This window comes from Panthera uncia, chromosome A2 (genome assembly GCF_023721935.1).
Source record: "Panthera uncia isolate 11264 chromosome A2, Puncia_PCG_1.0, whole genome shotgun sequence".
NCBI lineage: Eukaryota > Metazoa > Chordata > Mammalia > Carnivora > Felidae > Panthera > Panthera uncia.
The window spans coordinates 107,771,271-107,797,067 of record NC_064816.1 but is presented as its reverse complement, the minus strand read 5'-3'; the positions used below and the strand labels follow the sequence as shown (position 1 = coordinate 107,797,067).

General features: G+C 37.7%; 1 protein-coding gene across 1 annotated transcript in view; it reads left to right on the top strand.

The window, feature by feature from the left end:
* The window catches only part of POLR1F (RNA polymerase I subunit F), a 41,479-nt gene extending 30,033 nt beyond the window's left edge, over positions 1 to 11,446 (top strand). The window contains exon 4 of the mRNA XM_049641593.1: positions 135 to 11,446. Coding sequence (XP_049497550.1) covers positions 135 to 531 — 397 coding nt within the window. The 3' untranslated portion in view covers positions 532 to 11,446. The remainder of the gene's footprint in view (positions 1 to 134) is intronic.
* Positions 11,447 to 25,797: the final 14,351 nt, after the last annotated feature.

Below are 25,797 nucleotides of genomic sequence, written 5' to 3'. Positions count from 1 at the left end.
ATATTTATGCCATACTTCTGTATCTTGTACTACTGTCATTATTTAGAAGAAAGATTAACATTTGGTATATTCTTGATCTCATTTTATTATTTTTGTTTATTGCTCTGTAATTTTTTTTTTAACTGTTATTTTAGTTTACAAACCAAGTGCTCTACAGTTTCTGAAGAAGTAACAGAAACTGGCAGTGAAGAAATTGTAGAAAAACCTCTGAAGAAGAAAAAGAAAAAGAAGACAGACCCAGAGCCATATGAAGTGGAGAGTGATAACAGAGAACTAGCAGATTTTGCAGATGCCAATGTGAAAGAAGAGACAAACCTGCAGATTAATAATACGAATGGCTTCCAGAACGAAGAGCCAAAGAAGAAGAAGAAGAAAAGGCACCAGGAGGACCAGGATCCTGTTTTCCAAGGTAGTGACTCCAGTGGTTACCAGAGTGACCATAAAAAGAGAAAAAAGAAAAGAAAACACAGTGAGGAAGCTGAATTTACCCCACTTTTGGAACACTCATCTAAAAAGAAAAGGGAAAAGTAATTCCTTTAGTGCATTTTACTCAGCTTTTTGAAGATTGATTTACATACAGTAGACGAATAAATGTGGGAATCATATGAAATGCTTGTGTATTCCAGTAGTCTGCAAAACAGGAAACATTTCATTAGTAGGAATTTTGGTGCTAAAGTGGTAATTACTTTAGGAAATACCAATATTATCAAACTGCCATTTTATTGTATACAGAATAAGAGGATAAGACCTCTCTCAAGTCTTGCATTTTTCCAGTTTTTACATGCTACATAAAATTATTTCTGTCATCTGAAGACTGGTAAAGGACTTTGTAATAGAGTGTTATTTGTATCATTACCGAATGGTTTTGAGGTTGTGTATTTTTTAGTAGGTTTGACCTTCAGTCATAATATTATATGAGATTTTTAGATTTTCTTTTCTCTGGCTACTATGAGATTTCTCTGGTTCAATTTAGAATGGTTTGCCAAAGGAGCTCTGAAGTCTCCAGAGCTCATTAGAACCATGCCACTATTGACAGTGGTAGGAAACATTGTTCACTGTTCTTCCCTTCCGGATGTATGTTGGTTTTTGTTTCTGGTGTTTTTTTTTGTATAAGAGGTTGATGTAGAGGGCTCTTCTCTTATACTTGTTTATGTGTGCCTCAGCTGTAAATGCCATTCTTACTAGTAGGAAATTTCTCAACTACTTTATAATAATTGGGTTAAGGTATTAAAAATGATTCTTAAGAGAAAATTGCACTGCGAAATGTGGACTGTGTCTTAACTACAGGAAAACACTGATGAAATGACAAGCTGGTTCAGGCTGATAATCAATGCATGGCCACATTCATTGATTGAACAGTACCTGACCACTTTGCTGTGTGTAAAACATTCTACTAAGGAACAGATGTATAATGACTGTAGTTCCTTCCCTTATGTAGTGTCATAGGAGAAACAGATGCACGCATGCACAATATATATAAGTAAAATACAGAAAGGCAGTAATTCTGGGAAGTACTAAAAACAAGAGTGTCTACTGAATGTTAATTGTATTAATATCTGTAAATGGATGAATGGTTGAAATGAATTTCAAGTGGCAACCATTTTGTTGCCGTTTATTATCAGATGTAGTACTGGTCTCACACTATTAAATTTTACTAACATATAAATTCTGCAGAAAGTGTATCTTGATCCAAATCTATAGTACTAGAATACAGAGTTTGGAGAGTAGCATACGTTCACACGCTTGTTCTTAATTAAATTAAGAAGACCAGACAATGGACCAGGCCAATTTCTTTTTCTACAGTTTAGTGTGGGTATTGAGCCCTTAAAATATGGCTAATGCAAATTGACCTGCTATCAGTATAAAATACAAGATTTTGAAGATGTACAAAGAATGTAAATTATCTCAGTTTTGTATTGGTGAAATTCTATTTTTGGTATAGTGTGTTAAATAATGTTATATCTAGCTTTTTTTCATTTTCTGGCTAGAAGATTAAAAATTGTAGGTGAAGCTATTTTGTTTAGGATTTTTGCATTTAGGGTCATCAGAGATACTGGTCTATAGTTTTTTTTTTGTTTGTTTTTGGTATTGTCTTTATATGATTTTGGTGTCAGGGTAATTCTCAACAAAATATTGTCAAAAAAAAAAAAATCTAATACATTAAAACAAATCATTCACCACAATCAAAGGATTTATTCCAGGGATGTAAGTGTGTTCCAATATATGCAAGTCAGTCACCTTATACATCACATTAAGAGAAAGGATAAAAACCATATGATCTTCTCAGTGGAGGCAGAAAAATCACTTCATAATAAAAACTCTTTTAACATTGTAGGTTTAGAGGCTACATACCTCAACATAATAAAAACCATCTATGAAAAACCCACAGCTAACATCATACTCATTGGTGAAAGATTGAGGTTTTTTTTCCCCTCTAAGATAGGAACAAGGATATCCCCTTTCACCACTTCTCTTCAACATAGTACTGAAGTCCTCACTGTCTTATACCATACAAAAATTCAAGATGGTTTAGTAAAGACCTAAATTTGGGACCTAAAACCATAAAATTTCTGGAAGAAAACACAGGCACTAATTTTTGATATTGTTCATAGCAACAGTTTTCTAGGGATGCCTCCTCAGGCAAGGGAAATAAGCAAAATAAAACCAGTCAGACTACAGGAAAATGAAAGGCTTTTGTAAAGCAAAGGAAACCATCAATAAAACAAGGCAAGCTACTGCATGGGAGAAGGTATTTGCAAGTGCTATATCTAATTAGGAGTTAATATCCAAAATATATAAATAAAAAATGGGCAGAGGACCTGAATAGACATTTTTCCAAAGGAGACATATAGATGGCCAACAGACACATGAAAAGATGCTCAACATCAGTAATCATCAGGGAAATGCAAATCCAAACCATGAGACATCACTTTACACTGGTTAGAATAAAAAAGACAAGAAACAAAAAAAGACACCAACAAGTGTTGGTGAGTATGTGGAGAAAAGGGAACCCTGGTGCACTATTTTGGGAATGAAAACTGGTGCAGCCATTGTGGAAATTGTATGAAGGTTCCTCAAAATTAAAAATAGACACGGGGCGGGGCGCCTGGGTGGCTCAGTCGGTTGGGCGTCCAACTTCAGCTCAGGTCATGATCTTGCGGTTTGTCAGTTCGAGCCCTGCGTTGGGCTCTGTGCTGACAGCTCAGAGCCTGGAGCCTGCTTCAGATTCTGTGTCTCCCTCTCTCTCTGCCCCTCCCCTGCTTATGCTGTCTCTCTTAATAATAAATAAACGTGGAAGAAAAAAATAGACACGGACTTCTAGGAAGACGGTGGAAGATCATAAGCTCAACTTTCCCAACACTCACACCAAGATAACCACATCAGTGCAGCTAATTCAGAAAATGACCGGAAATCTAGCAGAATAGACTTCCTACTGTTAATCGTAGAGAAGAGACCACATCTAAAAGGGTAGAAGAGGTGGAAACATGGTTGGGAATCAAGCCCTTGGTGAGACTTAACCAGTAATGGGAGAGACCCCTACAAGCATGGAGAATCAAGAGTATCAGACCTCACATGAGGCACCAGGGACCTGCACAAGGAAGACGAGTCCCCTTAACATGTGTCTTTGAAAGCCAGTGGGACTTTGTGAGTTTTACAATCGTCAGGGCATAACATGGAGTACTTTAAAAATCAGCATACTTAACTCCAGGAGAGCCTGAGGGCCATAGGAAACTGAGTCCCTGCCCATAAAGGCCCCTAACATGGCTGAGATACAGCACAGAAACAGCAGTGTAAAAAGTACGTAGGATATACGTGAAGATTTATTTGCTAATCTCAAGGTGTGCTGGAGAGGCAGGGACCTTTAGAAGACTCCTCCAAGAACAAAATATTTGACAGGTACCATTTCTCCCCACCCCCAGGTCAGATAGCAAACACTTGTTAGAACCCACACACACTCTATCTTACTAAGATCTCATGCTCCATCTGCATGTTCTGCATTTTTTCCCCATCCAACTCACCCCATTTGGCAGGTGTCTCCAAAGTAGTTCCTGTGCCAATACACCCTGCAAGCAGCCCCAGTAGGAACTGGCACCACTCCAAAGTGACTCCTGCCCTGGGGATAGGGGAAAATAACCACACACACCAGTGTGCCCACATATCCAGCAGCTCTTACAGCTGGCAGCACAGAGAATGCCCTGCTTATCAGTGGAATTGCAGCCTCAGCAGAAGGACTGGGAGCAGGCATTGGGCCTCACTGCAAGCCTCGACCTACCAACAGAAGCCTCCAAGGGAATAAGCAAGTGAGAATGCTTTGCCTATGCATGGACTACAGCCCTGGTAGATGAGCTGAGGGTAGGCATCTGGTCTGACCACTGATACGACCCAACTCTAGGACCATGGTGACCCCCACACCATCCCCTTAACAGTATAGGGTCCAAACCCTGCCCATTGTACCCCCAACAGGCAAAGTAGCCTCTTGCAACTGACTAGACTGAAGGCGAACATGTGTCACCAACAACAGTACAGCACAAACAGCCCACATAGGAGATAGCTCTGAAGCACCTGGTCCTGGTGAATGGGAGGTATTGCCCTATAGGGCATACCTGGAACTCTTCTTCCTAAGGCCACTACTTTCAAGAGCAGGTGATGTAGCTCACTTCCCTAATTCTTAAAACCAGACAAAAGGAGACTATGAGCCAAATGAAAGAACAGCGCACAATCACAGCCAAAGGGCTAAATTAATTGGAGACCGTAATTCCCAATAGAGAATTTGACCTAATAGTCAAAAAGCCACTCAGTGGACTTGATGTGAGAGTGGAGGATCTCATTGAGAGCTTTGACAAAGATATAGAAAACACAAAAAGGAACCAGAGATGATGAACTAAATAACTGAAATTAAAAATAGACCAGGGGTGCCAGGGTGGCTCAGTCACTTAAACATCCAACTCTTGATACCGGTTCAGGTCATGATCTCACAGTTCATGAGTGTGAGCCCTGCCTTGGGCTCTGTGCTGACAGCATTGGGATTCTCTTTCTCCCTCTCTCTTTGCCCCTCCTCCACTTGCTTTTTCTGACTCTCAGAAGTGAATAGATAGATGGATAGATGGGTGGATGGATAGATGGATGTGTAGACACACACACACACACACACTAGAAAGAATAAATCAATACTAGACTACAGGAATCAGAATGATCAGTGATACGGAAGAGAGAGTAATGGAAAGCAACCAAGCTAAACAAAAAGAAAAAAAAATGAGATGAAGGGATCTTGGCAACATCATCAAGCGTAATACATTTGCATTATAAAGATCTCAGAAAAAGAGAGAGATATAGGCAGTAAAATTTGAAGAAATAATAGCTGAAAACTTCCCTAATCTGGAGACGAAAGCAGACATCTGGATCCAGGAGTCACAGAGAACCCCAATCAGAGGTACACACCAAGACAGTAATTAAAATGGCAAAAAGTACTGATAAAAGAATTTTAAAGCAGTATGAGAAAGTTACATACAAAGGGAAGCCCATAAAGTTAGCAATAAGTTTTCAGCAGAAACTCTAGACGCTAGGGAGTGCCATGAAATATTCCAAGTACTGAAAAGAAAAAAATCTGCAACCAAAAACACACTACTCAGCAAGGTTATATATTGGAATAGACAGATCGTTTCCCAGAGCAACAAAAATTAAAGGAATTTATCAATAAACCAGCCTTACAAGAAATGTTAAAGGGGATTCTTTGGAAAGAAAAAACCATAATCAAAGAAAATTATGAAAGCAAAAATTTCACAGATAAATGCAAACAAGAGTATATTAATCTCTTATAAAACTAGAATGGAGGTCAAAGCACTTAGGCAGGAAAATCATCTATGAAAATAAGTCAAGTGTTTCACAAAATAAGAGGATGAAAAGTATGATATGTACTAAAATGTGAGAGATCAAAGTAAAAATGCTTTTAGAATGGGTTAAAACTTAAGCTAGCCATTAACTTAATATAGACTGCTATACACCTAAGATATCTATGAACCTAATGGTAACCAAAATTGAAAACCTGTAACACATGCGCAAAGAAAAAGAAAAGGAATCCAGGAGAGCAGATGGCAGTAGAGAAAGGACCCCAGGCTCACCTCTTGCCAAGAATACAACTAGGTAACTATCACATCATCATAAATACCCCAGAAACTGACCTGAAGACTGGTAAAACAAGCTCCATAACTAAAGGTCAACAAGAGGCCTCACCGAAGAAGGTAGCAAATAAGGACATACAGAGATGTGGTTTGGAAGAGAAATGGATCGTGGCCACTGCAGTGGGGAGGGAGTTACAGTCACAGGGAAAGGGGTGGGGGAGACAGACTAGCATACAGGGGAGTACACCAAGAAGAGGAAGCCCCATAGCAATTCGTTTGGAAAGCCTCTAGGGAGCTGAATTTCCTGACTTCTTGCAACAGGCAGGGCTTAAAGCCTGGAGTTCTAAAGGTCAGTGGCTTTACTTGGACAGAGCCCAGAGGGCAGTGTACTGCTCTTGGAGAGAAGGCAGGACAGACAGTCCACAGACCTACAGTGTGGAAACAGTGATCCAAAGAGTACCTGGGGCACACAGTAGGGAGTTTATTTGCTTATATCACAGTGTGTCCCAGAGAGGCATTAATAGAGAGATCCCTCTGAGAATAAACTGGCAGGTGCCATTTCCCTCTCCTACCTACCACTCAGCATAAGTACAGGCCACTTACGGGAACCAGCACAGCACCAACAATTGCTACCAAACTTGATTACACCAAGCCCTGCCTTCCCATGGTCTGGTTGAACTGCCCTTCCCAATCACACATGCCTCCGTCCCAGCAGGGCAGGCCCCCTCCCCCAGAGGACTGGCCCAAACCTCTGCCAACACCACATTTCCTGACCCAAGAGTTTTGCAGGACCTCAGTTCTGTTGGCAGACCAGAGTCCACCTAGTTACAATGTACCACATTCAGGCCAGAGACCAAACACTGCCCACAACAGGCAAAGACAGCCTCTGCAGACTGGCATGACAAATAAAGCAGCCAAGAAAAAACAGCAGAGCACACACAGCACACTTTGGAGACACTCAGAAGCACCAGGCCCTGGGGAACAGGAGACACTACACAGCAGGACACTGTAGGACCTCTTCTTCATAAGGCCATTACCCTCAAGAATAGGAGACATAGCTGACTTTCTTAACACACAAAAACAGGCACAGAGACTTAGGCAAAATGAGAAGACCGAGAAATGTGTCCCAAGTGAAAGAACGGGATAAAGCCACAGCCAGCGATCAAAGTGAAACAGATATAAGTAATGTGCCTGAGGGAGTATTTAAGCAATGATCCTAAGGATACTCACTGGACTGAGTTACATACAACAGACACCCCATAAGGCTATCAGTGGATGTTTCAGCAGACACTTCAAGCTATAAAGGACTAGCACGATATATTCAGAGTGCTGAAAGGAAGAAATCTGGAGCCAAGAATACTCTAGCCAGCAAGGCTATCATTCAGAATACAAGGAGACCTAAAGAGTTTCTCAGACAAAAACTAACGGCATTCAAGACCACTAAACCAGCCCTCCAAGAAATACTAAAGGGGACTGTGAGTGGAAAGCAAAGACCAAAAATGACAGCATGAAGGCAGGAACAAGAGCAGTAAAAATTCTTATTTCTATAAAAAATCAGTTAAGGAAGTCTCAAAATAAAAGAATGTGGAATATGACAACATGTATCTAATATGTGGGGAGTAAAGAATGGGATTAAACTTAAATGACCATCAACTTAATATGGATTGCTATATGCAGAAGAGGTTATATACACATATAATGGTAACCATATATCATAACCACTAACACACATGCAAAGAATAAAGAAATCCAAATATATCACTAGAGCAAACCAGCAAACCATAAAAGAAAGATAAAGTTTCAGAGAAAATCTTCAGAAACCACCACAAAACAGGTAATAAAATGACACAATGTATTAAAAAGTAAGACCCATCTACTTGCTGCCTACAGCAAACTCATTTTATACCTAAAGACACCTGCAGATTCAAAGAGGGAATGGAAAAGCATCTATCATACAAATGGATATCAAAAGAAAGCCACAGTGGCAATACTTAGACAAAATAGACTTTAAAACAAAGACTGTAGGGGCGCCTGGGTGGCTTGGTTGGTTGAGTGTCCGACTTCGGCTCAGGTCATGATCTCACGGTCCGTGAGTTCAAGCCCCGCGTCGGGCTCTGTGCTGACAGCTCAGAGCCTGGAGCCTGTTTCAGATTCTGTGTCTCCCTCTCTCTGTGACCCTCCCCCGTTCATGCTCTGTCTCTCTCTGTCTCAAAAATAAATAAAAACGTTTAAAAAAAATTAAAAAAAAAATAAAACAAAGACTGTAATAAGAGACAATGGACACAACATAATAAAGAGGACAACCCAACAGGAAGGTATAATAATTGTAAATATGCACTTAATATGGGATGACCCAAGCAAATAAAACAGTAACAAACATAAAGGAACTAATCATTAATACAATAATAATAGGGGACTTTAACACCACACTTAAATCAACAAACATATGATCTAAACAGAAAATCAACAGGGTAACAGCAGCTTTGAATGCCGACTGGACCAGATGAATTAAACAGATATATTCAGAACATTACATTCTTAAAACAGTAGAGGGGTACTCAATCTATTAAGTGCCCAACTCTTAATTTTGGCTCAGGTCATGATCTCACAGTTTGTGGGATGCCCCATGCTGGGCTCCTTGCTGTCAGCACGGAGCCTACTTGGGATTCTCTCTCCTCTCTCTTTGCCCATCCTCTACTCATCATCTCTCTCTCTCAGAATGAATAAACATTAAAAAATAAAACAACAGAATGCACATTTTTTTTTCAAGTGCACATGAAACATTCTCCAGAATAGGTTACATGTTAGATCACAATTATCAGCAAATTTTTAAAAGATTCAAATGATAACATGCACCTTTTCTGACCACAGTGGCATGAAACTAGAGTTCAATCACAAGAAAATAATCTGCAAAGAACACGAATAGCATGGAGGTTAAATAACATGCTACTAAACAATGAATGAGTCAACTGCAAAATCAAAGAGGAAATGAAAAAAAAAATACATGAAGACAAATGAAAATGAAAACACAGCTGTTTAAAACCTTTGGTATGCAGCAAAAGTGGTTCTAACAGGCAAGTTTAGAACATAGGCCTACCTCAAGAAAAAGACCCAACAACCTAACCTTATACCTATGAGAGAGAGAGGTAAAGAATAAACAAAGAATAAAAAAAGCCCAAAGCCAATAGAAGGAAGGAAATAATAAAGATTAAAGCAGAAATAAATGGCACAGAAACTTAAACAGTAGAAAGATCAATGACAGCAGGAACTCCTTCTCTGAAAAGATCAACAAAATTAACAAACCTTTGGCCAGACTTATCCAAAAAGAGGAGAGAGGGCTCAAATTCAGAAGTGAAGGAGAAGAAATAGCAACTGACACCAAAGAAATGCAAAGGATTATAAGAGGCTATTATGAAAAATTATATGCCAACAAATTGGACAACCTAGAAGAAATGGATACATTCTTAGAAACATTTAACTTTCCAAAACAATGAGGAATAAAAAAATTTGAATAGACGGACTACTAGCAATGAAAGTGAATCAGTAATCAAAAAACTCCCAAGAAAGCAAAAGTCCAGGACCATATGGCTTCTCAGGTGAAATGTACCAAACATTTAAAGAAGAGTTAATACCTATTCTAAACCCACCCCAAAAAATAAAGGAGGAAGGAAAGCTTCCAAATTCATTCTATGAGGCCAATAATAAATACCATGATACCAAAACTAGATAAAAGACACCTCAAAAAAAAAAAAAGGCTAATATTTCTGATAACCAAAATCAAAAGTACTCAACAAAGTATTAGCAAACCAAATCCAACAGTACATTAAAAAAAAAAAAAATCATTCACCACAGTCAAGAAGGATTTATTCCAGGATTGCAAATCAGTCAATGTGATACATCACATTAGGAAAGGATAGAGGCACCTGGGTGGTTCAGTCAGTTAAGCGTCTGACTTCAGCTCAAGTCATGATCTTGTGGTTTTCCAAGTTCGAGCTCCACATTAGGCTCTGTGCTGACAGTGCAGAGCCTGCTTGGGAATCTGTCTCTCTTCTACCCTCTGTCCCTCCCTCCCTCCCCCTCCCCCTTTCAAAATAAATAAAAACTTTAAAAAAAAAGGAAAGGAAGGATAAATACGATATGATTATCTCAATAGATGCAGAAAAATCATTTGACAAATGCAACATCCATTAATAAGAACTCTCAACAGTGTAAGTTTAGAGAGAACAAACCTCAATGTAATAAAGGCCATATATGAAAAACATATAGCTACCATCATACTGAATGGTGAAAACCTGAGAGCTTTTCCTCTAAGATCAAGAACAAGATAAGAATGTACATTTAAACCATTTCTGTTCAACACAGTACTGGAAATCCTAGCCACAGCTTCAGATAAGAAGAAAAGGCATCCAAACTGGCAAGGAAGAAGTAAAACTTTCACTACTTGCAGATTATATGATACATTATATAGAAAATTCTAAATATTCTAGTGAAAAACTACCAGAATTGATAAATTCATTCGGTAAAGTCACAGGATACAAAATTAATATACAGAAATCTGTTGCATGTCTATACACCACTAGTGAAGTAGCAGAAAGAGAAACTAAAATCTCATTTACAATTGCACCAAAATAATACAATATCTAGGAATAAACTTAACCCAGGAGGTGAAAGAGTTGTACTCCAAAAACTATAAAATTTTCATAAAAGCAATTGAAGATGACACAAGCTATTCCATGCTCATGGACTGGAAGGACCAGTATTGTTAAAATGTCCATAATACTCTGGTTTCTCTTCAGATCGTATAAATCTTTCACCTGTTAAAATGTCCATACTACCCAGAACAATCTACAGATTTAATGCAATCCCTAACAAAATGCAACATTTTTCAGAGAGCTACAACAAATAATCCTAAGATTTGTATAAAATAACAAAAGACTCTGTACAGCCAAAGAAATCTTGAGAAAGAAGAATCTGGAGTTGTCAAAATCCCAGATTTCAAGATATACAAAGGTGTATTAAAACAGTATAGTGCTGGCATAAAAATATACCTTTAGATCAACAGAGCAGAACAGGGAGGCCAGTAATAAACTCATGCTTACATGGTCAAGTAATATGTGTCAAAGAAGCCAAGAGTATACAATGAGGAAAAGACAGTCTCTTCAACAGTGCTGAGAAAACTGGAGAGCTACATACGAACAAATGAAACTGAACCACTTTCTTAAACCGTACACAAAAATGACTTAAATGTGAAACCTAAAGCCGTAAAACTCCTGTAAGAAAACACAGTCAGTGATTTTTGATGTTGGCCATATCAACATTTTTCTAGGGATGTCTCTTCAGGCAAGGGAAACAAAGCAAAATTGAACTAGTGGGACTACGTGAAAATGAAAGGCTTTTGCACAGTGAAAGAAGCCATCAATGAAACAAAAAGGCAAGCTAATGCATGGGAGGAGCTATTTGCAAATAATATAACAAATACGGAGTTAATATCCAAAATATTTAAAGAACTCACTCAATGCTAAGAAAAAAAAAAATCTGATTAAAAAATGGGCAGAGGACCTGAATAGACATTTTTCCAAAGACACAGATGGCTGGCCAACAGACTCATGGAAAGATGCTCAACATCACTAGTCATCTGGGAAATGGAAATCAAAACCACAGTGAGGTATTACACTGGTCATAATGGTGAAAATAAAAAACAAGGAACAAATGTTGGTGAGAATGTGGAGACAAAGAAAGCCTGGTGCACTATTGTGGGAATGCAAACTGGTGCAGCCACCGTGGAAACTGTATGGAAATTTCTCAAATAATTAAAAATAGAATTGCCATATGATCCAGTAATTCTACTATTATGTATTTATCCAAAGAAAACACTAATATGAAAAGATATATGCACCCCTATGTTTATTACAGTATTATTTACAGTAACCAAAATATGGAAGCAACCCAAGTGTCCAATAATATATGAATGGATAAAGAAATGGTATGTACATACATTAGAATTATACTCATCCTTAGAAAACAATGAGATCTTGCCATTTCCAACAACATAAAGGGTATGATGCTAAGTGAAATAAAACACTAGGGAAAACACCATATGATTTCACTCATGTGGAATTTAGGAAACAAAACAACAAACAGGAAAAAAAGGGACAAACAAAAAAAGTAGACTCTTAAATACAGAGAACTGGTGGCTGTCAGAGAGTTAAGTGGGTGAGGGGATAAGTCAAATACATAAATGGGATTAAGAATACTCTTATCATGATGAGCACTGAGTAACGTATAGAATTGTTAAACCATTATATTGTATACCTGAAACTAATATAGCACTGTATGTTAATTATACTTCAATTAAAAAAAAAAAATCCACAGGATACCAAAACTTCACCACACTTTCAGAAAAATAAAAGTCTTGATGGAAGATTTAAAAAATAAAATAATTTTATACACTAGCCTTCTGTGAGGCAAGATATGCCAAAGTCTTGTGTATGTTATTTGCCTTCTTAAATTACCACTGGTTTTATTTACCAAATTTGCCAGTTTCTGTTTTGTCTTTTCTAAATCCTGTGTTTCAGTCTACTTTTTGTTTTCTTGGGTCCTTAGATTCTTAGCTCCTATTTAATTTCAAACTTTATCCTTTTTTTAATGGAAGCATCTGACCCTAAAATCTTCCTGTGATTTCACTCTCGTTATGTATCTGAGATGATACATATGTACTGTTCTTACCGTTCGTTAACACCTACGTATCTCTGAATTATTTGATCCAACATTTATGTAGACGGGCATTGTTAAAATTTCTAAGAGTTTCTGTGTTGATGATGTTTATTGTTAGTTTTTTTCTCCCCCCCCCCCCCCCCACCTAAGTTTCTAGCTGTTTTTGCACTGTGGCCTTCAAAGTTAAGCTCTGATTTCTACTTTTGGAAATTGAGATTTTCTTTGGAGCCCAATGGTCAGTTTTTTAAAAATATTCTTTAGGCACTGAAAAGAAAATATATCTTTTTGCAAGTACACAAATCACTTTAAAAATAGTCTTAATATACTGTTCAGTGAGAACAAAACTAAAATGTAATGGATACCTCTGTACATGATCTGACGTTTTTTGGCATTTCTTTCGAGTAATTCATGGAAAATGTAATAAATGTTGAACTCAGTGTGTTATTGGCTCTCCTTACTAAAAACAAAGATGTTCAAATATTTGGTCTAAACTGTTTTCTCTCTCAAACCTCTGTCCTGGCAGCAGTAAATAACTTCATGTTATGTTTTGTCTTCTTTCATATAAATATTTAGTACACTGGATCATCTTAAAGCCCAGTTGCCTTTCCTCAGGCATTAGACTGATAAACCTGTTCCCACTTACTTACATTATTTTGGTAACTTGAATTTTAAAATTTTATAGTAGGGTAAATATTTAGTAAGTTATAAAATTGGAATAATTAAGAATAGAAGCAGAATCAGCAAATACCAATTTGCAGCCAAGAGTTCAATAGCAAATAAGCTGCAGTGTGTATAGTTGTAGGTAACTAGTTCCACATTCACTTGACATAAATAGAAAATGCTCTGGTACATACTGACCCAAAGGAAAACCAGGGCGAATGAAATACCTTCCCCATTTTTGTCTTGTAAACAGTTGAAAATACAACGTAATAGATCCATGAAAGAGGACCATGATTTATAATTTAAAATTAGTGTGTTAGTAAATAAAATTACCTAGAGATTTATGAGATTAGGAAGGAAAGAAATCTAAACACAGTGTGTCTAATACATGAAAGAAATTCCTGCTAATTCCGCATCCCACTGTATTTTGTTAATTCTAATGTCTTTCTGACAGACTGTAGGCCAGATCACCAGTTAAAGAAGATTCTTATAGGCATCACAAGATATATTTTGTCTGTTAGTATTCATGCATATGAATCCTGAAAGAATACAGTCCTCAGTGCCTAGTGTTCTCAGATATTTATACCCAATTTTTACTTATTACTTTTAATACTGGCGTGTTAAATGACAGTGGCTAACCCATGGGGGGGTGGAATAAAGCCAACGTGATTGTGAATTTAACAGATTCTTATCAATTTGTTACTTTGAACAATTTTGCTTACCTCTCCAGTGTGTGTTCTTTTTGGTGCACAATGATAACATTCTGTTGGGGGCTGGATGATCTAAAGATTTCTTTCAGTTTAAAACCCTAAATGTCATGTGTACTGCTGTATATCTCAAGTAGTTTATTACATACCTGGAATCTCATTCCTTTACTTGAATCTGTTAAGAACAGTGAGGAGTGACATTTCAACCTACTTGCAAGCTAACAAGTTGATTTGCCATAGTTTCATGGAATGCTGGCATAACATGAGACTCTCAGGTGAGGAACACGGGACTTTTATTATTCATGGCACACCAAGAAGCTTGAGCTTCTTGTTTTGTCAGTTCCTTTTGCCCTGCCAGTCCCCTGAGGACAATGCTGAGGGCCTGTGATAGATGTTGTGCCTGAAGCAAGCTTGTGTTACAGCTAAGAAACCCTATGCTTAAGGACTCTAAGCATTTATAATGGGTGCAGGCACACTTGCCCAACCTTTGCCCCAGAGGGAGATGTCATTATTACAGTGGACAGCAAACCAACATGGCCTCTGACATGAAGGAAGACGCTTTTTACTTTCCATGGCTTTAGCTATATCTAACTTTGAAAAGTTAGTCTGGACCAGAAGCTGAGTGACTCTTGGTCACAAGACGTGCAAAAATCCAAGAGACCTGTGGAAAACTGTCTCTTGACATCACTTCTTCTCAAAAGACAAGGCAAATTTATATCCTTTATATATTTTATACATATACTATATATCACTACAGTTTGATATAATATATACAGATGCATACAGAGATATTTTCATATTATAGCACCCATGATCTCAACTTTAGTATCAAACTTAACTAATATTTTTTATTTTATGGATTCACCTTTAGAAAACTTTTCTTCAAGTTGCTTACTGTTTATGTCATTTGTCTTATTTTAAAACTAAATGTCAAATAAAGTGCTAACGCCTTGGTCATTATATGCACACATATATGCACACATTATATGCACACATTCACAGATACTAGTGGAGATCTACTAATTTTTCTGTATCATATCCCTTTCAGAAAACACCTCTCCTCTACTCCATGGATTAACATGGGGTTATGAAATCATGGGACCCAATATTGGGGTTCCATGTGACCCCATCCCAGCAATTATGGTTTACAAAATAACCAACTGATGAAGCAAATGACCAGTGAGCTTTGGGAGTACTAACTTTGAAACTGTAGGAGAGAAGCTTGTTTTCTTATCTTGGAGATCATTCAACCTCCTTGGGAATAGACATCACAGACCTCCCAGAGAGCTTTATTAGCTAACTGCCTAGCTGCTGCACTCTGAAATCCATACAACATTTACACAAGGCCATGCTCTCTACTACTGGCACTGATGGCATGGTAGCATGAATGTAAGACAGTCATTCCTGGGAGGCACGGGACTTCCCTAACAACTGGCTTTGACTTGAGGACTCCCTAACTGCCCTTCTATGAGCCACCTTTAGAATACACAGCAACCTAGAACATCTCTACCTAACTTTCCTTACCTCTCTATTTCCTTCTCTGTCAGACTTGCATTGCGGTTTCACAGCTTACCCTGTCTTCCCCAGTTCCCTCCAATTCTCTCTTTCTCTCAGGCATTTTCCCTAACAAAATCCTTGCATGTTTAACTGTGCTTAAGTGCCTGTTTGTGGTGGAGCTGAGTAATACAGATCCCTAGCTATTAGGTTCTAAAGGTGATGGTAACTATTTTGATCATGATGTGGAATCAACCTTTCAGGAAAACAGGACAACAGAGCCAAAGAGATGGAGAGAAGTTATAATAATCTGAATGCCTACAACCAGTCAACCTGAAGTCAGAAACATCTTCTTGAACGTCTGCAGCCCACAAACCAAGAAATCTCTCTCTCTTCTCCCTCTCCCTTTCCAGGAGAGCAGAAACATTGCCTCTGAATTTCAGATAGTACACTGCTGATCACACAGGAGGCACTAAATACAGATTTGTCGAATGAGTGAAAAAATTACACTCTAATTCCATTCCTTGTAACCTCTAACTACTGCAGCTGAATTATCATAGAGATAAAAAAGACAGCCATGGAGCCAAGTGTATTCTTTCAGTCCAGGAGATCCAATGGGCAGAATTGTTGTTTGTTCTTTTTTAATGTTCTTTTCAAGGGTCCAAGTAATCTACCCTTAGGAGAGAAAAGCACTTAAGTCTACTTTAATATGATACAATTCAGCTTTGCTCTTCTCTGTAGAGCTCTATGCCAGTAACAACATGTTTTCTCTTGCTTTGTTTTTCAGACCCACATTGTCTTGTCCCATCAAATTAACATTTTCCACCTTGACAGGCTCTGTTGCAGCAAAAAATTCACAAGAATTCACAAGAACTTCACAAGCAATATATAGATTTCTCTCCCCATAAGCCCATCATTTATAATTATTCCCAAGTAAATGAAGCCTACTATAATTTACTTAAGCTTAAAGAAAAGTGAGAGTTGTTATATGAATTCAGCATTGCTGTAGGAATTCCAAGACAAGTATGAAGCTGGACCTCAAGAAAGATTCGAAGTTACTGCACAGTACCAAGAGTTTTGATCACTCACAGACCTTCTCTACAAACATCTTACAGCCCCAACCATACAGAGAGTGATTCTTGGCCCTCAGTCCCAATAGCAAATTCTCAGGGGAAAGAATCCGGCCCAGGTGGGAGCTGGTGTCCACTGCTGGGAGTACTAACATGGCTGCCTGCCATCCTGACTTGTGAGAATTTATTACAACTTGTGAAGACTTGTACAAACAAGTCCTCCCAAAAGGGGATCACTGCTTTCTGGCAGGTATCCCAAAAGGTGACTTCTATATCTGGTACCCACTAGACATAATATTTTTATCTTAATAAGCATTTTGAAATGGTAAAATTTTCTTTTTGTATTGTTTCTTTCCCCACAGAGTTCCTGACTGAATGACATCTTTTGTTCAGTGAAAAAGGCATGGGATAGAAATAGCAACATTCAAGAGTCATAGAATGATCCTAACCCATGTATTATTAGTATCTGAATCTACCAACAGATGGCTCAGGCTATTGCTAAATGAATCAGTCAAGTTGGGAACATTTAGCTTTGAGACGATGTAGGTTCTGTTTTTATAACTCAAAAGTAACATCCTAGTCATTACAAGGGGTCATAAGTGGTGGAAGGATTAGCAGAGACATTTACAAATTTATTTACAAATTTATTATGATACAGTACTGGAAGTTTATATTTTATCTATGAAATACATGGCCCATTCATTTCCTCCTTTCAAAAAAAATTTTTTTTAAAGAGAAAGAAACCATTTATTTTTAAAATCACTCATTAATTATAGCCATCCCTGGGACAGTGCGTTTATTCTATTCTTCCCATTCATTTGTTTGATTCTGTGTTCATTGCCCTTGAGGCTGTGGCTTGTGGTGCTGGCACACCACAAGAAAAACAAATGAAAAAATAAAGGGGGCTGCCAAAGTGCCTTTGTGGGTATAGTCAGATTAAAGACAAGTCCAGAGAGGTATTGTTTTCATCCAGCTGAATGTTGGAGATTCTGTATATTTTACCAACACACATGTGATGGGGGAAGAAAGAATAAGTACACACACCTAGATGTGGGTTCATGTGTTAACTGTCTCTACATTTGAGTTCAAATTATTTCAAAATATGGAAAACCCGTACTGCTGACACATTCAAAAAACAAATGAAGTCATTGCTGGGAACATGATGGAGCAGGAGGACCCTAAGCTCACCTTGTCCCAGGGATACAACTAGATAACATTCACATCAGTATAAATAATGCAGTAAATGCCCCAAGACTGGTAGAATAAACTCCACAAGTAAATGTAGACAAAAGGCCACATGGAAGAGGGTAGGAAGGGCAGAGACACAGTGGGGAGCAAAAAGGACCTTGGGACTGTCTAAGGGAGGGAGGGATCCTGAGGCACAGGGAAGGGAGAGAAAGAAACATTATCATACCAGGAAGCCCACAGAAGGAAGCTAGATCCCAGTAACATTTGGCTTTGAAAACCAGAGAGGCTGAATTTCATGTTTGTTTGTTTTTTTGTTTTTGTTTTTTTTACAATTAGCAGGACTTAAAGCTTGGAATTTTAAAAATCAGTGGGCTTGGCTCTGGAAAGCCCAGAGGGCCAGAGAAAGCTGAGACCCTGCCCTTAAAGAGACAGCAGAACAAACAGCCCATGGAGATATAGCATGGAAGCAGCAGTTTGAAAAACAGTTGGGGCACAATGGAGAATGATTTACTCATGTCAGAGTGTGCCCCGGAAGGACAGAGATCCTGGGAGACTCCTCCAAAAACAAAGGAGCTAGAAGGTGCCATTTTACTCCCAGCTCCCTCATATAAACACAGGGCCACCTGGAGGAAGCAGCACTGTGGACATTCACTGTTTAACTTGCTTACATTCTGCCCTGTCCTCTGGGGCTTGGGGACCCACCCCTTTCACCCAGGCCTGCCTCAGTCTCAGCACCATGTGTGCCCTCTCCCAGAGGACAACTCAAATCCTACCACAACCCTGACTGCTGACCTGTATTTGTGGGTCCTGGTTCCTGGCAGCAGTGGGTCTCCTCTCACTGAGGACTGGCTTGCAAATGGATGTACAAATCCGTGTGTTGCATCCCCACACACTTTGCAGATCTGCCCCCCTCTGATACTATTCTTGGCCAGAGTCCACTCAAGCCAGGTCCACAAGCCTGTCAATGTGCAAACAGCCCCAAGTAGCTTCCACTACTCCAACAGGACTCCTGCCCTGGAGGAGGCACATGAAGGAAAGGTAACCACACAAACCAGTCAGAATGTGTTTCCAGCAGTGGGCTGATCTGATTGCAGGTCCTGCCCACCAATGAAGCTTCTCAAGGGACAACACATGGAAAGCACCATGCAGTTCTGTGCTACTCCATCTCTGGGAAATGCTTGGTCTATCTCACCTCAAGCCTAAGGTGGCCCCAGACTGGCCCACCAACACAACAGGGACAAAACCCTCCCCACAAAAGCAAAGTGAGCCACTGCGGACAACTGGACTGAAGGAAAACATGGCTCAGACACAACAGGGCACCCACAATACATCTAGGAGACACTCCCGAAGCCCCAGTTTCTGGTAAACAGGTGAACATTGCATTTCAGGGTACTATAGGACCTCTTTTTCATAAGGCCACTATTTTTGAGAGCAAGAGATGTAGCATAGTTTCATAACACACAGAAACACAAAGAATTAGACAAAATGAAGAGACAAATAAATATGTCCCAAATGAAAGAACAGGACAAAACCATATCAAGAGACCTAAGTGAAACTGAGATAAGTAATATGCCTGATAGAGAATTTAAAGTAATGGTCATAATATACTCACTGGACTTGAGCAAAGAGTAGAGGGCACTAGTGAGACACTTAACAAAGAGATAAAGAACCAACTAGAGATGAGGAAAACAATCAATGAAATTAAAAAAACAATTATAATTGCAATTTTAAATAGGATAGTGAATTAAAGTGTCATTAGAAGGTGAAATTAGAATCTAAAGATGAGGGAATCCAGAAGTAGAGAATTTCAGAGTTGGGGCATAGTCACTGAATCGGCCTAAAGATAGGAAAGGTATCCTGGGTTTCAGATTTCTGAAAGTTTTCTAGCCCCAGGATACCTATGTGGCTATAGCAGAGTGAGCAAGTTGAAGATGACACATGATGAGTTCAGAGACAGTCAATTTTTCCTTTTACATCTTTGCATCTTTGACATCACTTAATCTTGGCCAATAATCTAAAGAAATTACTTTGAAGCAGTTAATGGTGTTTGCTTAATAATTATTTGAATATCAATGATATCAAGGATAAATGAGGACCTGTAATTGGGAAGTATATTTAAAATATTAAGTGTCACATTAAATATGCCTTATCTGTTTTAGTTTCAAATTACAAAAGAAATATTCATAGGTTTTTAACTTGTATATCATAATAAGATCAAATAGCATTCCTTCTGTTTAATATTGATGTAGTAGCTTCCAGACGTTATTTTTTTTTTTTTTTGGTATTTTATCTTCCAGTGAATTTAAATGATTGCCTATGCTTTCTTTGAAAGCACAGACATGTATAATACTTAAAAGTCTGTGAAAATACCTAGTCTGATAGTTTGCATTGAAACTAGATGACTTAACAGAATAAGGAGGTGAATATGCAACTTAATATCCTATTGCAAATAAGTGATAAGAGAAATGCACCTTAAGTATAACTAGAAAGGGGGGCACCTGAGTGACTCAGTGGATAAGTGTCCAACTCTTGATTTCAGCTCAGGTCATGATCTCACAGTCGTGAGATCGGGCCCCATATGGGGATCCATGCTAGGCGTGGAGCCTGCTTAAGATTATCTCTACCTCTGCCCTTCCCCACGTTCTTGCACACACACGCACATGCTCTCTCTCCCTCTCTGTCTCTCTCAAAAAAAAAAAAAAGAAAAAAAAGTATAACTAGAAATGAAGTTTCTCTCTTCCCATGTGCACCCTCTTTAACGCAGTCAGGTCTGGCCCACAATTCCAATAAGGGCAAGCCTTTGTTTTCTAGCCATGTTGATTCGATCAGGGATGGACAATGATCCAAACTGAAATCAATGTATCTTTCTGAAGACTGTGGAATATAGAAATAGAGACAAAATCAGCATATTCAGTGGAGACTGTAAATTCATGGAGAGTAGAAATAATGTCAGAAAAATAATCAGGTGGATTCTGGTGCAAGATACAATTACTGAAAAGCAAAAATTAGGACATTACAAAGAGCTGGTTTTCTGTGAGAAGACAGATTACTCCCAGAAGGGTAGCGTTTGAGAGACTGGCTGCCAGCCAAATTTCTACTTCATGTAAGGCCTACCTACATTTCCTGCTGTTGGTTGCCATGAGAATATTCTCCTCTTTATGATAAACATCCTTTTAATTTGCACCCTTATGAGGTTCAAATTTGGTTCTTGCAACCAAAGAGCCCTTTACTATTGTTAGAGACTGGTTATTGTAAGGATTTGACTTAGGTTAAGTAAGTAAACTTGTTGCATTGTTTAAGCAGTCTTTAAAATAGTGTTTATAGTAAAAAGTTGCTCAGATTTCTAACAGGTATCCACAACTGATACGACTGTCAGCTTTTCCTCCTTCTTCCTCATTTGAGTCAAGTTTAGTGACTATCCTGCCATATTTGGGCACTGTGAAGTCATATTTGTGAGTGTGTAGCATACTCACTATTTGGGGGAAATATGTAGGCTTATAATGACTCTCATCTAGATGTGAATGGGTCTTAATTTCTTCAGTAATTTGAAAATATAACAACTTCCCTTGTAAATATCTTTTTCCCCTTTCTTTCCCCATTTTGTAACAAACTAACTAAAGTAGATGGAAAACTCCAATGAGAGAAAAGATTTTGTAATTTTTATTTTTAACACGTTAAAAATAGTGTATTAAAGGTACTAATTGCAAGTTTTATGTTAAGTATACAGAGGGCTACAAATATGATTAACAGGTGGTATCCATATTCTTCCATTCCCTAGAGAGGAATTTTTGAGGTAAAGAAAATCTTTTGAAAAGCAATGGCATGCTCTGGACTGTGTGACTACAATCAAATTTTGTTCACTGTGATGGCCAAATAATGCAGATCAGTTAACGTTCTCTTAGGGTGGAGACTCACCTTTAGGAAGTTACTATATTAACTTTCTCACAAAATGCCTAAGATTTCTGGGGTAAATCTTAAAGTTACTATAACATTTTTATAAACATTTAATAAGTTTCTCAAAGATCCTAAGAAACTCTTCAACCAGTAGCAAGATTTAGGTTAGTGTTTTAAAAACCAAAACCAAAAAACAGATAAAACACATGTATGGGAGGGCCAAGGGGAGGTCTAACAATAGTTTTAATCATCAACTGGTCATCTATTAGATTAGTAAATGATATCAGAGAAATACTGTACGATGTCTGAAGTAAAAATGAAGGAATTATTTTGTAAGATAAAACAGTGTTTACAGTAAACATTATCCTCACTTTTTATTACTACATTGTAATATAGTCAGTAACATTATTAAATATTAGTCCTAAATTTTTGTTTTTCAGGTAGCAAATCTATGATATGATGAATGTGGGAGAGGAAGATATTTTGACCTACATTTTGGCAATAATATAGTATATATGTATATATACATATGTATACGTATACATATGTATATATACATATATAATATATATATGTATATATATATTTTTTTTTCTAATGCAAACTATGCCCAACTCTAAAAGTCAATACGAAAAAGACCTTAAAAGCTTTCAAGGAGTTACCACATTAAAATTACTTTATTAAATTATAATTATTATAAGCAAAAGCCATGCTATTATGGTAAAAGTTATAATGCTATATATCAAAGATACAGATATAGTTAACAAATTGAAGGTTATTCAGAGAAGAACAGAAATAACCAAGGACCAGACAGATTTATGCAAGATTAAAATAATCTAATAAGTCAATAATAGTACTTAATTACTGTTAAGTGGATGACAGTAATCACTAAAATAACTTGGACATGTAAAAATTAGGATAGAAATAAAACTGATTATAACAGCATAAGATGGACAAAACCACATGAAACACTGGGCAAAAACACAATGATAAATATAACTGAACTGATAATCATCTAGGAGAAGTGATTTTATTCATTAAAAGTCAACTGTGTTTTTTTTAATCATTTTTTAAGATCTGAAACAAAATGAATAGGACATCATATAATTTTTCTCAAAGGTAATGAGGTCAGCAGTTTTATGAACAGCATGAGGCCAAGGAAAGAGAAGTCTGCTTGGGACCTCCCACCACTTCACTCACTATGAGCAAGTGAAGACGAAGGAACATGAATAGGGATCTTTAATTTCTCCTATTTGGGCTAGAAATAATATATTCCATTACTTTTTAAATTTTTTGCTTCTGTAGAGAATTTAAATTAACATTCTGATTTCACAATTCCCAGGATACAAAAATAACACCTTTCTTACTGTTCTTGTCTCTTAACTCCTCTCATTTTCTCTTATCTTTCCATTGATACTCTTTTTCATCATATCAACTTCTCTGCCCCTCCTCCTATTTTCCTTCACTTCTCCATACTTGAATCTTTTAGTATATTGGAAATAATCATTCATATGGCAGATGGTCCCTTGAAATCCACTCCAGTTCATAGATCTACAATATAATTACTTTTTCATATCCTTCTAATTAATTGACTCCTCATAAATGTACATAAATTATGTGAATTTTAAATAATCAAAAGAATCTTAAAAATCAATAAACATATGGGAGGACTTCCAATTTCAGGTTCTACATATAAGGGGCCACTCCATCCTAACAATAAGTAAAAAGCTGAAAAGACTAAAAACTCACCAATTCTTCTTGGATCCATATGAGAGGAGAGGACACAGGGCAAACTCCTGCCCCCAAATCATAGAGGCTGACAAGTGAATACAGTGAGCCACAGCTTTCCGGAGTAGAGACTCCTAAGTGAAAACCACCCCGAAGAACCAGTGCTCAGGGAGGAAAACCTAAACTCTAATTGACGAACTGCTGGAGGCTCAGGGTGGGCAAATCTAAAACTTAAAAACTCCAGGGGGAGGTAGTCATAGGGAGGATTCCACAATATTGTAAGATCTCCAGAAGCTTGACCATGTTCCCATAGTAAACATCCATGAAAAACCCACTGTTCTTTTGGCATCAGAAAGGGAAAGAAACCATTTTGAAAGAGGCCAGAGCACATTGTTCTTCTTAATAAGGCCTGCCTTCAGGGGAAACTAGTTAAGGAGACCCTAACCTGCTGGGATATAATCAGAGCCTAACTGACTCATAGGAAGGAAACTAACCAACACTTAGCTCTAGTCTTCCATGTAAGAGAAGGAATATACCTAACTCCAGCCCACTCTAGTCATCCTGTCCCACCTAGGAAGAGAAAAGAAAAACCCTGAAAACATTATAAGGTTTACAGTTCAGAGGCCCAGGCTCACTAAAACAGATAGCTGATCATAAGACTACAGAATGCTTCCCTTCCTCCCCATATCTATTACATTACTAAAGACATATTTACAGTAGTTCCTTTTACCTGGTACGTCATGCCTAGATATCAAGAAAAAATTACATGGCCTGCTAAAAGGTAAAACATACAGTTTAAGAGACAAAGCATCAGAATCAGATATACCAGGGCTGTTAGAAATACCCAACTGGGAATTAAAAAAAACAAACAAACTATGTTAATATGCTCAGACTTTTCAATGGATAAAGTAGACAGCATATGAAAACAGATGGGCAATGTGAGCACAGAGACAGAACTCCAAACAAACAACCAAAAAGAAAAGCTGAGATCAAAAATACTATAATAGAAATGAAGGTTGCCTTTGATGGGCTCATTAGAGGCTAGGTACTGCTAAGGAAAGAATCTCAACCTGAGGATATCTCAGTAGAAACCTCCAAAACTGAGAGGCAAAAAGTACAAAGACTGAAAAAAACAGAACTTAGTATCCAAGGACTATGGGACAACTACAAAAGGTAGTGTATGCATAATGGAAATCACAGAAGAAAGAAACAAAAGACATATTTGAAACAGTAATGATTGAGAATTTATGCAAATTAATACCAGACACCAAGCCAAAGATCCAGGATGGTAACAGAACAGAAAACAGGATAATTGCCAAAATCAACACCTAGGCATATCATTCTCAAATGACAGAAAATTAAAGAAATCCAGAGGGGGTGAAAAAAAAAAAAACAAAAAAACCTTACCTATAGAGGACCAAATATAAGAATATCATTAATTTCTCCTCAGAAACCATGCAAATAAGAAGAGAGTGAAGGGTAATATTTGAAACGTTGAGAGAATAAAACCACCAAATTAGAATTCTATACTCTGTGAAATTATCTTTCAAAGGTGAAGGAGAGAGACAAAAAGACTTTCTCAGACAAACAAAAATTGGGGGAATTTATTTCCAGTTGACCTGCCTTGCAAGAAATGTTAAAAGAAGTTCTTCAGAGGAGAAGGAAAATAATATAGGCCAAACACTCACATATACATAAAGAGCACTTACTTATTCTTAATTGATCTGACAAGAGTTTGTTCAAAATAATAATGGCAACGATGTATTTGATTATTACAGTAAGCAAAATAAGTCAATCAGAGAAAGATAAATACCATACGATTTTAACCAAATATGGAATTTAAGAAACAAAACAAATGATGAAGTGGAAAAAGAGAAGCAAACCAAAAAACAGACTCTTAACTACAGACAACAAAATGAGGGGGATGGTGGGTGGGTGGGGGATGGGTTAAATAGCTGATTGGGATTAAGAAATGTGCTTGTGGGGAGCACCGGGTGATGTATGGAAGTATCAAATCACTATATTGTATACTATTATATACCTGAAACTAACATTATACTGTATGTTAACTAGAATTTAAATAAAATTTTTTTTAAAAACCACAGAATAATAGTGGCAACAATGTACTTGATTAGGAATGCTTATGTTATACACACATACACACATACACACACACACACACACACAGATGTGTGTGTGTGTGTATGTATGTGTGTATGTGTG